The sequence below is a fragment of the Pagrus major genome, chromosome 16, assembly GCF_040436345.1.
Source record: "Pagrus major chromosome 16, Pma_NU_1.0".
Lineage (NCBI taxonomy): Eukaryota > Metazoa > Chordata > Actinopteri > Spariformes > Sparidae > Pagrus > Pagrus major.
This window is the reverse complement of record NC_133230.1, coordinates 17,987,327-18,002,304: the sequence shown is the minus strand read 5'-3', so window position 1 is coordinate 18,002,304 and position 14,978 is coordinate 17,987,327. Positions and strand designations below refer to the sequence as shown.

General features: G+C 45.2%; 1 protein-coding gene across 7 annotated transcripts in view; it reads left to right on the top strand.

Annotated features, from left to right (window-relative positions):
• meis2a (Meis homeobox 2a) overlaps nt 1–13,950 on the top strand; it is a 179,415-nt gene extending 165,465 nt beyond the window's left edge. For 3 of the 7 annotated variants that reach the window (XM_073484225.1, XM_073484224.1, XM_073484227.1), the window contains exons 10-13: nt 6,683–6,741; nt 8,308–8,418; nt 8,896–8,994; nt 12,090–12,176. In XM_073484225.1, coding sequence (XP_073340326.1) covers nt 6,683–6,741; nt 8,308–8,418; nt 8,896–8,954 — 229 coding nt within the window. In that variant the 3' untranslated portion in view covers nt 8,955–8,994; nt 12,090–12,176. Of the gene's footprint in view, nt 1–6,682; nt 6,742–8,307; nt 8,419–8,895; nt 8,995–12,089 lie in introns of all 7 variants that reach the window. The other 4 variants (XM_073484226.1, XM_073484228.1, XM_073484230.1 and 1 more) reach the window with 3 other exon arrangements.
• The last annotated feature ends 1,028 nt before the right edge of the window (nt 13,951–14,978 follow it).

The following is a 14,978-nucleotide window of genomic DNA, read 5'->3' as shown; positions in this document are numbered from 1 at the left end:
AACCCCCGCTGCCGTTGTCAGAGCTTGTTGATGTTTTAGTGGAGGAAAAAACGGGCAAGTTTTTTTTAACCCCCACCCCTCCATAACCCCCACATTTTTTTTTTCCCTCTCCCTCCACTTCTGCACGGGATTCAGTGTTTTTGTGCCGTAGGACAGAGTGTGGTGAGGAGACAGAGGAACAAAGTGCTGCTGTGTGGAGCAGCAGCTGCTGCTTGCCGGATCAAAGGGGCAACAAGCGTGGTCTTCCTGGCCCAACGCTGCTCTGGAGGTGTTTGACGGACAGTCAGCAGCTGGGGCCGCCGCACAGCCCGCCATGTAGGGGTCAGGCTGCTGGACTGCAAGGCCCAGGGGTGACATGCCCTCACTGGACAGGGGGAAGAGGGGAGAAGGTGTTAGATGGAAGGGTAAATAGAGAGAGAGATGTCTATGTTTGTTTCTTTTGTTGTTTGTCTTGCTGTTGCAGTTTAGAGAGGTACTTCTGGGATTGTAACTGTATATTTCTGTCATTCAAATTGTCGGACTGTAAGACAAGATGTAAGATCATCATCAAGGCTGGAGCTTGTGATTATTTTCATTAGTTCAGTTAATCATCCAGCCCATAATATGTCTAAGAATCGTGAAAAATGCTCATCATTGAGATTTTACAGACCCCAAGGTGAGGTCTTCTTCTTCAGTCCAACCAACAGTCCAAAACCCAAAGACTCTTCATTTGCTATCATAAACAACAAAGAAAAGCAGCATATCCTTACATTTAAGAGGCTGGAACCAGCAAATGTTTGACTGACATAGCAATTAATCGACCAATCGTTGCAGCTTTCTTCATCATGTACCAGCCACTTGTTCATCATAATGCACAGGCAGCACTCGAAGCCTTATTTTAGGGATGAAACCACCACTAGAATAGCATTGCACTCCACACTGCAGTCTTCCACCTCTTTGGTGCTGACAGAAAATCAGAGCAAGGAAAAAGAGAGACAGACAGAGAGCGAGCATGCCGCAGTGCTATTGATTTATTTTAATTAGCTGCTCGTTAAATCGTGTCAGTTTGCAACACAAATATATAATTCTTTGTCTGATTTTCCACTTGAGTCTTAATGACTCGTACTCCCCGGGTTTCAGAGAGGAATGACTTCTGCAGCTAGACTGACAGAGCAGTGCAAATGTTACTCATATAGGGCTGAGGGGTGGGTGGGGGGGTGGGGGGTGATGCCACAAAAGGGCAATGAGTGGAGTAATAAAAAGGGAAAGAAAAACAGGTCAGTGAAAGTCCATGGAGGAGAGGTGAAACAGTCCCCCTTTGAGAGGCAGACAAAAGAGTGTGGAGGGGGTACGGAGCAGGCACTGTGGACGAGAGAGAGAGAGAGAGACAGAGGTAAAACTATGTAAACACAGTGGCTGCCCTAAACGTGGGCCCTCTCTGACGTTCCTAAAAAACGATCCCGCCTCGCTCCGCTTCACATCTGCACTAAATCAAACACGGGGGTGAGGTAATGTTCGCCCGGCTTATGTCTGTTGACTCCTGTTTTAACTTAAAGAAGGGAAGAAGGGATAGAAAAAGGGAAACTCTGCCTCTGATAGGATAAGCTCGAGGAAGGTTTCCTCGTTGCTACCCTTCTCCTCATATCTCTTTGTCCTTTATCTCCATCCTGGAGGAGTGGAGCCTGTGAAACGCTCCTTTGTGATAGTTTATGATAAATCCACAGATACTGGAGGTTCAGTCTGGTGGCAAGCTATGTATAAACTGTTACAGGGGGCCTGTTAGGACCATGTGAGCTGATTCAATCAGTGTTGTTGACACTACAGTAGATCAGTGTTGGAGGTTCAGTAGCCCCAGACTGCCCCACTGTCTGACCAGACCATAATTAGTGTTTGCTTATACTAAACACACCCTCCTCATGGGGTTAATTTGCATGCACTTCCTGGTCAAAGGACACTGAATGTTTTACTTCTTTCTTTTTTTGGGGGGGGGAGAGGATCAAACTAAAGCCTTCCTCCTTTGATTCCAGTGAGTTGTGACTCAATCGCTGGAGGTTTGGAATCTTTATTTCTGTCTGAAGCAGAAATATGGAAGCAATGAGCTTTAATAGGAACCAGAGGACAGTCATGTTTGCGAGCAGCGATCACGGATCGAGTTCAGCACGTTCGTATTCAGATTGTATTGCATCTAATCTTCCTGCAAAGACAGACGGGGGCCCAGCGGTTTGACTGACAAACGGAAACTTGCCCCCCTGTCCCTGGCAAAACGGGCATGTGCAGGTCAGCCATGAAGGCAATAAACTGTCAACGATTTCTGTGTCACACTTTTCTTCTTGCGCGCTCTACAGGGCTACATTTGGAGCGGTCTGGCGCTCATTCCTTGGAGAAGACATGTTTAGTCTTTCTCTGTTTCCCTCTCCCGTCTCACTCTGGCTCGGTTTCTTTCTTTCATCGCAAACTCGTCAAACGAGTGACCCTACTCCTGATTGGCTGCGTTTCCTCCGATCTCCGCGGCAATTGGCCAGCCAAGCAGCGAGTTTCTCTCTCCCTCTCGTCTCACTCCCGCTCTCTTTCTCTCTGTCTCTCTCTCTCTCTCTCTCTTTCTCTCTCTTGTCTTGGCCGTGCTCCAGGGTAGGGTGGTTTGGCATGACGATTTCTCAGGGAAGGAATGCTGACAACAGGAGCGAGTTACCAGGTGTGGCTGCAAGTCAGTTAACCAGAAACAAGGCCTTTCTGACAGATTGAGATGAGGAAGCAAGAGGGGGAGAAAAAAAATGAATAAGTACAAGCACTGAGTCAGAAGGACTGGTTTTGCTGCGTTGGTGTTTTGAAGATTGTGTGTTTATCTTCAAACTTCCAGTCACCTCCCATAGTATCTGTCAATTCCTAAGGCCTTTTCTTTTATGATGCAGTTGGCTCGTTGAAGGACTTTTAGAGGCACATGGTATGTCTTAGGATTATGTAAGTTCCCCATTAGACCTCTTCTGCCTGCGACCAACCCTTACCCTCAATCCCTCTACACTCGCACACACACTGGGTGTAGCATAACACTGTATGCTAGCCAGGGCATTTAACACCTAAGCAGACACTCTCTGAACCCACCCCCCCGTGTGTGTGAGCAGATATTAGTAACCAGGGATGCCGTGTTGATCCAGCCTAGCGGAGACCCTGTGTCAAGTGGACTCCCGCTGCGCTGGCTCCATCATTCATATCTGTCTGTTATTTCCCTCTGCGACCTGCACCAGCCACGGTGGGCTAATAAACTTAGCACCGGAGCAGGGCTCTAAGTCTTCCAGTGCTAGATTCATAATGTACATACGCATGTGTTTGTACACACGTGTTGCTCATTTCAGCGGGAAGTGCTACTGAAGGCCAATTGGCAGCCGTGTGGGAAGAATGCGCTGACATGCACATACACACATATTGACTGACGAGTGCGTATACATATTCACATGCACGCTCCAAAGCATTCTTAGCACTGCAAGGGCAGTTTTTGATACGCGACTTGAAAATGTGTTTAAGGCTTATTGGCTAGAGGAAAGCAGTTGCCCACATTAAACAGCAGTGGACCGCTGCCCCCACCGACCCGCTTTCTCCTGGGGTAATGTACACATTCTGAGCTGTATCCCAAGGAATGACCTCCACACGACCCCCTAACCTTGCCTTTAATTATTTGTTTGAAGACAGCATGGAGTTCCCATGCTGAGAGGTACTCTGTGTACCGAGTGTGCATGTGTGTGTTGGTGTTTCTGTGCTCTAACATTGAGCAGAGGCAGGCCATAATAAGCTAGACCACCAGATGTAGATAATAAAACACGGGCTTTGGCTTGGAGGTTTTTAGCTAGTGTCCCCTGTGAGCCTCCTGTGTTCTGGTTAGCCTACAGACACACCGGCGGTGGTTGTGGTCGTGTCCACGGTGTTGATGTGTGGATTTACAGCGCACACGTATGTTTTTAGCGAGTGGTTGGGAATTCTCAGTCCCTGTGGTCAACCTCTGTGTCTCTCTCAGGGGCCGTCGGGTCCCTAAGATCCATCCATCTATCCGTCCGTCCCAGTTTGACTGGCCTTCATCTCCGGAGGATTCCAGGTTGTGTTGTTCTAAGCACACACCATTAGCAGCTCACGGGTCGAGGGAAAACAGTGTTATCAGGCCTGGGTCTGATAATCTCAATTGGCTTTACTCAGACTGATAAAAGGTGCTCTAAGGCCACGAGAGGGGCCCACTGGTCACCCCCCACTCCCTCTAGTGCACCGCATCGCCTCCTGGTTACTGTGGCAACTTGTTTAGCGTACAAAAACAGAGCCTTTGTGTGTGTGTGTGTGCGTGTGTGTGGGTGAGTGTGTGATATGGTCGTGGTTAGCCAACAGGGAATGTTGACAAGAAGCAGGTCCTTCTGAAGGAAAATGTTTGAATATACATGTGTTTGTGTTCACAGTTGGGCTGCAACTAGTGATTGCTTTCTTTGTCGTTGTTTGGACAAACCCAAAGCCCAAGATGACGTCCTCAAATGTTTTGTTTCATCCACGACTCAAAAATATTCAGTTTACTGTCATAGAAGAGTAAAGAAACAAGAAAATGTTCACATTTAAGAAGCTGAAAACAGAGAATTTTGACTTTTTTTCCTATATGAATTACTCAAGATTAATTTAGTAGCTGCCAACTAATCAATTAATAAGATTAACCCATGAAGCTCTGGCTTATTGCAATTAGTTGTTTTCCTGCACTCTTCCTGTAAGAACACAAGAGGAAGAGCTATTTTTTTAAAGGAACATTTAGAAAATAAAAGACATCTGAAACTTTGATCATACAGAGAGTATTTCCTCTGCAGTCGCTGTAGACCGTGTGGGCAAATTTAGCACCTGGGAAGAACATTCCTAATATTATGTGTTTATGGTTATGTCCCAGAATAGGTAAGAATGCACATGGTTGTGATTTTGAGCCCCTTGGTGCGTCTAGAAAGAGAGAAAGCAGGACATATATTTTGGCAGGCCTTGCACTTTGAGCTTAAAGAGGGAGCGTTATACCAGGAATGTCTCACTGTTTACTTGCTCAGCTGGTTTTGATGCTGGAAGCGTCTTCCTCTCTTAAGCACTGCAGGCATTTCTGACAGCATAGCTATCTAAGAATGCTTTGTCCCCTTTGTTCTATCAAAAAAAATACTTTCGCAGTCAATAAAGGTTAAGCCTCATTCCTCCCCTTAAATCACAAATCATGCATTACAATCATATAATTTCCAATCCAGCTCTTTTGCTCTCGCACTCCACCTCCCGTCCTCCTCCTTGGTTCTCTCTCATTCTCATATGGATGCGTTTCATCTTTTTCTCTCAGGGGCCCGAGGCACCCCTGCGTGTACCTGCACTCTGGATGCCCCCTGGCAAATGAGCACCGCGTCTCTCTTTTCCCAACCGTGCATTTTGTACGTTTAACCATGTCACTTTGAGCCGGGCAGATTACAGGCGTTTAAGTTCATTGGAGAAGGTAAGGGCAGGTATCAGGGCTTCATGGGGGATTAGGAGCCCAAATTGGTTCCAGCTCTCCCTTCCTTCTAATGACCAGTTCTTTAGCCGTGCTGATGGTGCCATGGCCCGTACGTTAGAAGAGGGCGGCGGGGCCTTTTTTTTCTCTCTCTCTTCTGCTTTTTTGGAACTCCACGCTGGACAGCTCCAACGTGATTTGAAACCCCTCCTTAATATCAACCACATGGTGGTACCTGTAGTGCTACGGTCCATGCTACGTTTTGAGTAAGTGAAAGTGAATGAGAGAAGGACAGCGAGAGAAAATAGGTAGAAAGAGAAAGAGGAAGGTGGAGAGCTCGCTCGGCCTGAGTGGCCAGTTTGCGTCGCCACAGCCCAAGGCATCCCATTCCAAGTTAAAAAGGTTGCCCATGGCTGGCAGTCACCTCCAGATGACCTCCAGCTCTACGCTGGAAAAGCCACAGGAGCAAGGCCGGCTGGGGAGGCTTTGTGGAGCTGCACTTATTCGCTGCTGTGGTGGTGATAAAACTTCAGACAGCCTAATTGATGGGCTCGCTGACATAACAATACCTTGTGAAAGCACGGAGTGGCCCATGCCTGGTCCTCATTTCTAGACAGCTGGAAGGGGAGCAGAACCCCCTACAATGCAACCAGAGTGGGGGTCCCACAGAGGGGAAGGGTGGAGGTGGGAGGTGGGGGGTGGAATGAAAGGAACCATTTGTATCCTGCACTTTGCTAACTTAAAGCTTACTTTTAAATACCAGTGGGTGATAACACCCCAGAAGTAATGTTGTTTTGGGGAAGGAGCTGCAGACAGGATACTGTACACTGCAGGAGCGACTAAGACAGACAGGGGAAGAGAGAGATGTGCCACGACGAGGGTTCTTCTGTGCCCAAGCTGCACTTAATACTTGAGGAATGTCTCCCTGGTGCCCACAGCAACCAAACGTAATCAAAAGCTTTATTAAAAGAGGGGGGAATAGATCATAAGGAACATTAAAAGTATCCCTCACTGGGTTCCCAAGTCAGCACACAATTGCCCTTTTGTTTGTCGCTGTTTTGTTGTGAGCGCCTCTCTCAAGGACTCTGTGGCTAATGTCGCCATTAAGTCATGCAAAACTGTTTTGTCTTTGTGGTGCCTTGTGATGAATCTCTCTCTGTGTGTGAATGCAGGGTGATTTAACGTTTGCTTTTCTCCCCTCTCTGTTTTTTTTTCTCTTCTCTCTGCCAGGTTCATTAACGCCAGGAGAAGAATAGTACAGCCCATGATTGACCAGTCAAATCGAGCAGGTAAAAAAAACAAAAAAAGAGCAGCTCAGCTGATGTACAGCTGAGTGCTGCTTCTCTCTCTCTCTCTCTCTTTCCCCAGCATGAAGACACCCTCTCTAAATCCTTTACTGGCATGCATATCATGCCTGGAGCCCAGATTTTTTTTAAAGGGGAACCCTACATCTACTTCCCCCTCCTAAAAAAAATCCCTTCTACTCCCTCCTCTTCCTCTTCCCCATTTTCTCTATGAGTGGTGCGGGCCGTTTGCTGATTGACTCTAATTGGAGATTTCCCAGTCTAAGTGGAGAGAGAGGTATATTAGCACTCTCTCTGTGAATTACTAATTGGACACAAGAGGAGTGCCAGAAATGCTGGCAGCATTTTATTATGAGTTATCTCCTTTTTTTTTTTTTAGGCTGTTTTTGTTTTTAATTTTTTTTTCCAGTCTAGGATTAAGGGGGGGTTTCCCCTCACTTTTTATGCTGCATTTTTAATTTTATTCCCTCAAGGATCACGGTTCTGGATTTTGATCTTAAGTAGTCATTCAGTGCATTTTGAACCGGAAGTTTACCAATATCAGTTCATGTATTTTCATTCATGAATCAGATGCAGGGAGGGATTTCCATTTCTTTAAAACACATTATGGAAGGTTTCATATTCTTAATTGATAATGCATTTATTTTCCATATCTATTGAGATCAGATTAGAAAAAACACAAACTGAGTAGTGAACACCCCACTGTGTGATCCCGTGGAATGATTCAGTCTCTCTAAGCTTCATTGACTATGGCATTACCAAAAAGAAGCCAAGTAATTTGTCTCAGGGAGGGAAAAGCTGTTTTTGTTGATTAGCAAGCTCAACCGTCTTAAAAAAGGTCCCTACACACCGGGGTGGAGGTTGTTCAAATGAATAAAATGAGATGTGGGTGACTCTTTTTCTACAATTACTGCGCTCTTGTGTGGAATATTTGTCAGCGTGCAACAAATGTGCGCCAATCAACAATCTCTACAAAAACAGCGTGACTAACAGCGCCCACTAATCTTTACGAATTACAGATTATCCAAGATAATACTGTTATAGTCCCAGAATACACTGTTTTCTACTGTCTGCGAAGAGCATTAGTTCATTAGGGCTAATAATAGATAAAACCAGGTAGAAATTGATGGCACTGTCTGTATCACGACAGAAAATCAGGTAAATCATGTTTAGAATAAAGAGTATATGACAGCTGAGTGATTCACCTGCCACAGCTTAAATTCTTCTCATCCTGTCAAACTGCATGTTTTCTTCTCCCGCTTAGAGAACAATGTATCTCCTGTATGTGTGGTTTTGAATGACACTGGATGTGTGTGTGTGCGAGATTGCGAGTGTGTGTGTGTGTGCTTGCATGTATGCACGGGGACCTACTGTATGCGTGTTTGCATGCCACGCGTCAGCCAAGGCGGTCCACAAACATGAGCACAATGTCTTACAGTATGTTTGGGCTGAAGCTGGGACAATTGCTGATTGTCTGGTGTGTTTTCTCTTCTTCTTCCCCCCCTCCCCTCCCCCCTCCCTTTTTCATGTCCACGTTTTGACTACAATCAGGTTTTCTTCTTGATCCTTCAGTGAGCCAAGGAGCAGCGTACAGTCCAGAGGGCCAGCCAATGGGCAGCTTCGTGCTGGACGGTCAGCAACACATGGGGATCCGACCAGCTGGTAAGTGCGTCCATCCCCTCTCCTCCCCTCTTCCCTCCGTCATGCCTGCCTTACCGGACACCGGTTTCACCCTCGGTTATCGCAGGGCTGATCAACACTGATCCTCTTGTCTGTAGCATGAGATTTAGTGACCTCAGCACGGAGCAGGTCCCCGAGTTAGTAAACCTAATACTAACAAGTGCTACTCAACCACGATAACACTTCTCTTTTAAAGTCTGTTTGCCTGTCTTGCTTATTTCTTTTCCGCTAATCTTAAACACCTGGGAAAAATCCCTCGCAACTGATCGTAACAACGGGATTTGTTGGATGCAGTGCAAAATGAAAACACCTCTTTACATCCGTCACTTCCCCCCTCCCTCGTCATCTTCCATCTTCAGCTAACCAACCTTATCCTTTCTACCAATGGGTCTCCTCTGACCTCCTCTGTGATTCAAACTCCTGCTGACCCTTCTTCTGGCGTTTATCTCCTCTTTCCAGGGCCTATGAGTGGAATGGGGATGAATATGGGCATGGATGGGCAATGGCACTACATGTAACCTCCATCTTGTAAAGCAAAACGCAAAGAAAAAGGGGGAAGTAAGTACTGGGCTCTTTTTCTTGTTTTTCTCACACTGTGGGGCTGTGGGTTTTAATTTTTTTTTCCTCCCACGATTCCCTTTCACTTCACCAGCATCTTACCCTTGCCGTAATTCATCAGCAGCTATGAGCTAGCATGCATGGGTGTTTTAGTTTTAAAAGGGTGGAGGGGGGGGGGATGAATTGAAGACTTGGGAAAATAAGGGGGGAACCGTCCTGGGACAGAGAGGACCCGACTTGTGGCGCCAGACAACAGGAACAACAACAGAAGAAGGAGGGGAAGAAACAACCTGGCATGGCGTGCACAAATTTATTTATCACAACAGCGCCATCGCTCTCCCCATCCCGGACAGCCAATGCAAATGTTGGACATTTAGGGAAAAAATAACATCTCCAGGGGAAGGGGGCTGACGGGGAGAAATTAAGCAGGCTCCAGTGAAGCGATAAAGAAGGAGAAGTGAAACTGTCCTCCGAGTGACATAAATCTGTCCGGGGAAGGATTGATGCCCAAATTATCTTATATGCAAAGACGGGAACACCGCAGTACATTACGGTCCCAGAGCGAGATATACGGGCCGTGGGTGACATGGCCGATCCTTCACTGGGGGTTTGGTTTGAGCTGTGTAAAGGGAGGAATGAGTGCGAGGAGGGGGGGGGGAGAGCTGTGTGTTTTGATTATTTTTTACTGGAGGGAGACGATTTAAGGGGGGGCGGGGGCCGGCGACGAGCCTGACCTGAGACTGGCAGACAAGAGCAGGGAGACATTGAGATAAATTTATAAGGTTGTAGACACAAGCATGACTGCATCTAAAAGGAGGGGGATCTCTCGCACACATGCAGATACACTCTCTCTGTGCCGCTGTCTCTCCGGCTCAAACACACACACATAACCCTTATACAGCTAAATGGCGGCAGTCTGATTAAGCCGGCCATTCCACCTCCCGCTAGTGCCACAGTGCTGACATTTGAAAAATCAAGACATATCACATCCCGAAGGCAGCAGGGCAGAAGAGATTTTATTTTAACACCTAAACTCCCTTTGCCCAATGAGGCACAATATAATAACACTTACCTTGATTAAAAGAACCCTTTATATGTAAATGGAGCCTGGATTTTCCAAAGGGTCACAGCGGCAATTCTTCCGACAGACATCATTTCACCCCTCTAGTCCTTGCTCCCTCTCCCTCTCTCTCTCTCTTCCTGTGTTTCTCGCTGTCTCTCGCTCGCTTTCCCTCATCCCCTCCTGTCTTTGCTAATGGCAGCGGGAAAAAAAAAAAAAAAAATTCAGGAAGCAATGTTCCCTAAAACAGCCACACAGAGACAACATTTGCTCAGGTTGGCTAATTCTTAATATAGGGCCATATAATTTTGAGACTATTTAATTACGTAACACACTTTATGCTTCATGACCAATTACATTAATAGCTTAATACAGAGGAATATTATCCTCTCTTGATTTGATTACACAGCCACACAATATGGTATATTTGGTACTTAATTATGGACAGCCATTGAGCAGAACTGCTGTGCCATAACAGAAGTGCAGCGAGGGAGGCGAGCATGCAGAGAGAGCGAGAGAGAGAGAGAGGCCCAGTCTGTCCGTCCTCAGTTATTGTCTTCAGATGGTTTTACCACTCTTGTTAATAAAGGAGGGGGGTCTCAGATCTACTTAACGGAATGACTGCAGCTTACAAGACTGGAGATTACCAGCTTACAGTGTCAAAAACATCTGCCGGGCCTTTTAACAGGAGCTGCTCTAGGTTATATGGAGGTGAGGGCACCCCATCATACCCCAACGCCCTGAATGATTTATTTATTTTATGACCCCAGTAGTGAGGTTTTAAGAGACCTGCTCTGACAAACATGTGCATTTCAAATGAACTGACATGGAAGGGGAGTATTAGAAAATGGCACAGCTTTCAACCAATGAGAATGGTCATTAATCTTGGCCTTTGCTGTCCTTTCTTTTTTTTTTTTTCCTCTCTCCTTTCTGTCCTCCTCCTCCTCTTCCCCTCACCGGGCCCTCCAGTGTAATTTCTTAATTGCAGTGTACTAAGGTGGAGGAATGCAGAGAGTGAGCATGCCTAGTGACCTTGCAGCGACCTCTCCCCTCCTATTACAGCTTCTAATCCCCCAGGGGTTCACATTACAAAGCAGGTCGGCCCAGACCCAATCCCAGACCCAGGCCCCCTGGCTCCAGCAGGGACCCCCTGCTCTCTCACTTGTCTCTCCCCAAGGTCCAGGCCCTCTAGACCAGCCGTGTTCCCATACTCCAGCCCCTGGTTCCAAGAACAACCCCCCACATCTTACTTTTTCCCCTTCCTGATTACAACAAACAGCCCGTGTGAAAAGCCAAACAGTGGCACTGCTGAGCCAGCTCTGTGTCCTGGGTCCTGTCACAGTGTGAGAGATGCCAGCATGCTGAGGTCTCTACACATATGAAGCGGAGTCCATCTTAAGGGACATCAATACACCCCACCTGCTCTTCCTTTTTCTTTTATCTCTCTTTACTTCCTTTTATCTTGAAACCCGCTCTCCATGCATCTAAGAGCAGTTCTTTGTTTTGTGTAAAAATGCTTTCATTCAGAGGCAGAACCGAGCCTTTAATGCTCACTAACCGGGCCCTAAATTATTTAATAACTTCTTTAAGGGATTCTAAATCAAATATGTTCACGGAGGCCCCCGAGAGAGCAGAGCCTGTTCGGTTTGTCACTAAAGTCGGCTGGGGAATTGACTGTTCCACTTGTAAAAGTATTAGCACTTCTCCACATCAATACGGCTGGTTGGTTTTCCTCACATCCTCCAGGACTGCAGTGTCTGTGGATGACTGAGGATCATTTTCCAACCTGAGACCTGACCACAACGCTATTGGGCATTGTAAACCACTCACCATAGCCTAAAATAGCCCAGCGCAATAATGTCTCTCTTTACTTGTCGAAGCTAAAAGCGCCTCAGTCGCAGTGTCATAAAATCCGCTAAGCTCTTTGTTGTTGGGGTTGCTTTTTTAAATTGAATTAAGGCCTGTTAACGGTCGAGGAAAATACTTTCATCGACTGCGTGAATTCATTTCTCTCTCTGTCTTGTCTTCGTCTCAGGTCTGCCAGGCATGCCAGGGGAGTACGTACCTCAGAGCGGTCCTATGGGCATGAGCATGGCCCCGCATACATACACCAACCCTCATCAGATGACCTCCCACCCCTCCCAGCTCCGACACGGACCCCCTCTCCACGCGTACCTGCCCGACCACCCCCACCACCCTCATCACCACCCGCACCACGCCATGCTGATGCATGGAGGACCCTCGTCGCACCCAGGAATGACCATGTCTGCACAGAGACCCCCTTTGCTCACTCCCATTGACCCCAGTACTGGAGGACAAGGCCTGGACATCCACGCCCAATAGTATAAGGGAACTTTGCTACCACGACAACAGCAGCTACTACAAGAAAACAGTTTTAAAAAAAAAAAAAAAAAGAAGAAGCAGCAGCCCACAATAAATCATATTTTGAGACTATTTTTAAGAATAAAAAGCGAACCCTTTTGACCAGAATTTGACACTAAAGAAACAGAATTCCAGATGAGCTGTGATAATTCTTTTTTTTTTTTTTTTTTCTTTTTTTTTTTAAGACTTGTCAATTTTGTTACTTTCATCCAAAACGGAGGACCAAGCTGACAAGAACACTTTGTAAAGTCTTGGGCTTTTGGTAAAGATCAACAGAGGATGTTTTGACGTACACGTGTGCAAAGAACGGACAGACGCACACACTCGAAAAACACACTTTTTTGGCACACTCACTCACACGCCATCATAAACATGTTGAGTACACTTTCATGTGACGCGCTCAAACGCTTCTAAAATAAAATCACTCTGGAAGATTTAAAAAAGAAACAACAGAAAGACTCCAAGAGTTATAACTACTGTAGTATAAAAAGTATAGATAAATAAGTTAAAACTTGTGCATTTTTTTCGTTGATCACATGGTTTATGTTTCCTGAGCTAGTTTTAGAATTAAAGGTTAACCTTTTCTCTCTCTCACACTGTGTGTGCTCCTTCCTGGAGGAGAAACTGTCTCGCAGCACAGCACTATAAAAGAAAAAAAAGAAAAAACAATAAGAAGATGGAACATCTCAAAAAGGCTCCAAACCACAGAGGGCAATCAGGTCCTGTCCCCCATAAGAACAGGGCATGATGGGAAAAGGCTGCTAAATGACACCGGATCTCTCCAGAAGATTCAGTTTGAACATTTGTCATGCCCCTCTTCTTTCTTTGGTTCATGAATGAATGTTGCCCTGTAGGTTTTAAAGGAAAAAAAAGTTCTTTGTTTGAATTGCCCAAGCACTGGATTGTGTTGGTTTTATACATTTTTATTTTAATATTATTTTATTTTTTTGTACCCTGGACTCTCATTGGTCAGAGCCTATTGAAGGAAGCTTAAAAGTGGAAAAGCAACATCCTACGGCGCTTCTTTTACCTGCGGATCAACACTCTTGCCATAAAAGGACAATACTGACACAAACGTTGATTCTGTGGCACTGGAGAAGCATTTGATGGTTGATGCACCAAAAAACCTATAACTAAAAAAAAAAAAAAAAAAAAGGAAAAAAAAACTTAAATTATGAACTCAATGCTTTTGGGGGGAAAAAAAGCTGAGAGAATATTGTAACAAACTTCGTACAGAGTTCAGTCTATTAATTGTTTCATGTTAGATATTCTATGTGTTTACCTCAATTGAAAAAGAATGTTTTTGCTAGTTTCAGATCTGCTGTGGCATTGATATTGTATGTCCATGAATTCCTTCCTTTTTCAGCACGTGTTCCTCACTAGATGATAAGATGCCGTCTCCCTTAAGCTTTGTCAAAAATACATTAAATACTTGTATGAGGACTGTGACGTAATGTTTAAAAGGTGTTCAGTCACAAATGCTGTAATAAATATTTCATTTTTGATTTTTGTTAGATTTTTGTGTGATTAACTGTGTTATAAACAGAGTCTCTATCCACCTTTCCATTTTAATTCTAATACAATCAACTGGTTTATTATTATTATTATCATTATTATTAATAATATTATTATTAAGAAAAACAAGCTACAAGGAGTTAATTTTTAATATATTTTTTGCAGATCGTAAGCAGTCAAGTTCCCACTTTCCTCCAGCACTAGCTTGTGTTGAACTGCCCACTTGGTTATTGAATGTCCTCTTAAAACCACAAAATATCTCGCCCTGGCATTTTATTTAGAAGCACAAATATTTCCTCAAAAATGATAAATAACTGTCAAATGAAGGGTGTGAATTACACAGCAAATTCACCTCTGTTTGGGACCAGAAGATGAACTGTCAGCAGTGATGTGCTGCTAAATTAATTTTAAAAAAGGCCAACGGTGGCCTCCAGATCTTACACATAAGAGACAAAAATGGCAGAATAAAGACAGGTAAATAAAATTTCCTGCAGGAGATTAATGCTATACTTGATTTTCTTCAAAATATGACCATTTACTGTTCATGTGAATAAATGCCAATGAATAAAATGTAGATTAAATAACATTTTAGATATTTCTACCTGTGTGAAAAGGCTTTGGAGGAAAAAAAAACAAAAACAAAAGTTAATTTAGTTGAGATGGATTCACCCTTCACTCTTTCCCTGGCGTTCAAACAATAGAACAAGGATGTGTCCCCAGTGTAATTGCTCCTGTAGTGAGAACCATGGCTGGCCCTCTTGCCTCCTCTCGGTGTGTGCTCGGCTCGTTTCTGCCGTTTTGCAGCGCCGCCTGTCGGCCGAACGCGGCACCGCCGTCCAGGAGAGACACACAGATGGGCTTTGATAGTCCATCTCCTCTCTCTTCTCCATCTCTCCGCCTTGTGTTTGCCCGCGGCCATCCGAGTCATAGCCTCAAACCAGAAATGACAACATCGCTTCGGCTGAAATATTTTCTGTCCTTCACGCGGAAGTTTAAACATCTGCTGCTGTGTCGGATTCAAGGCCGA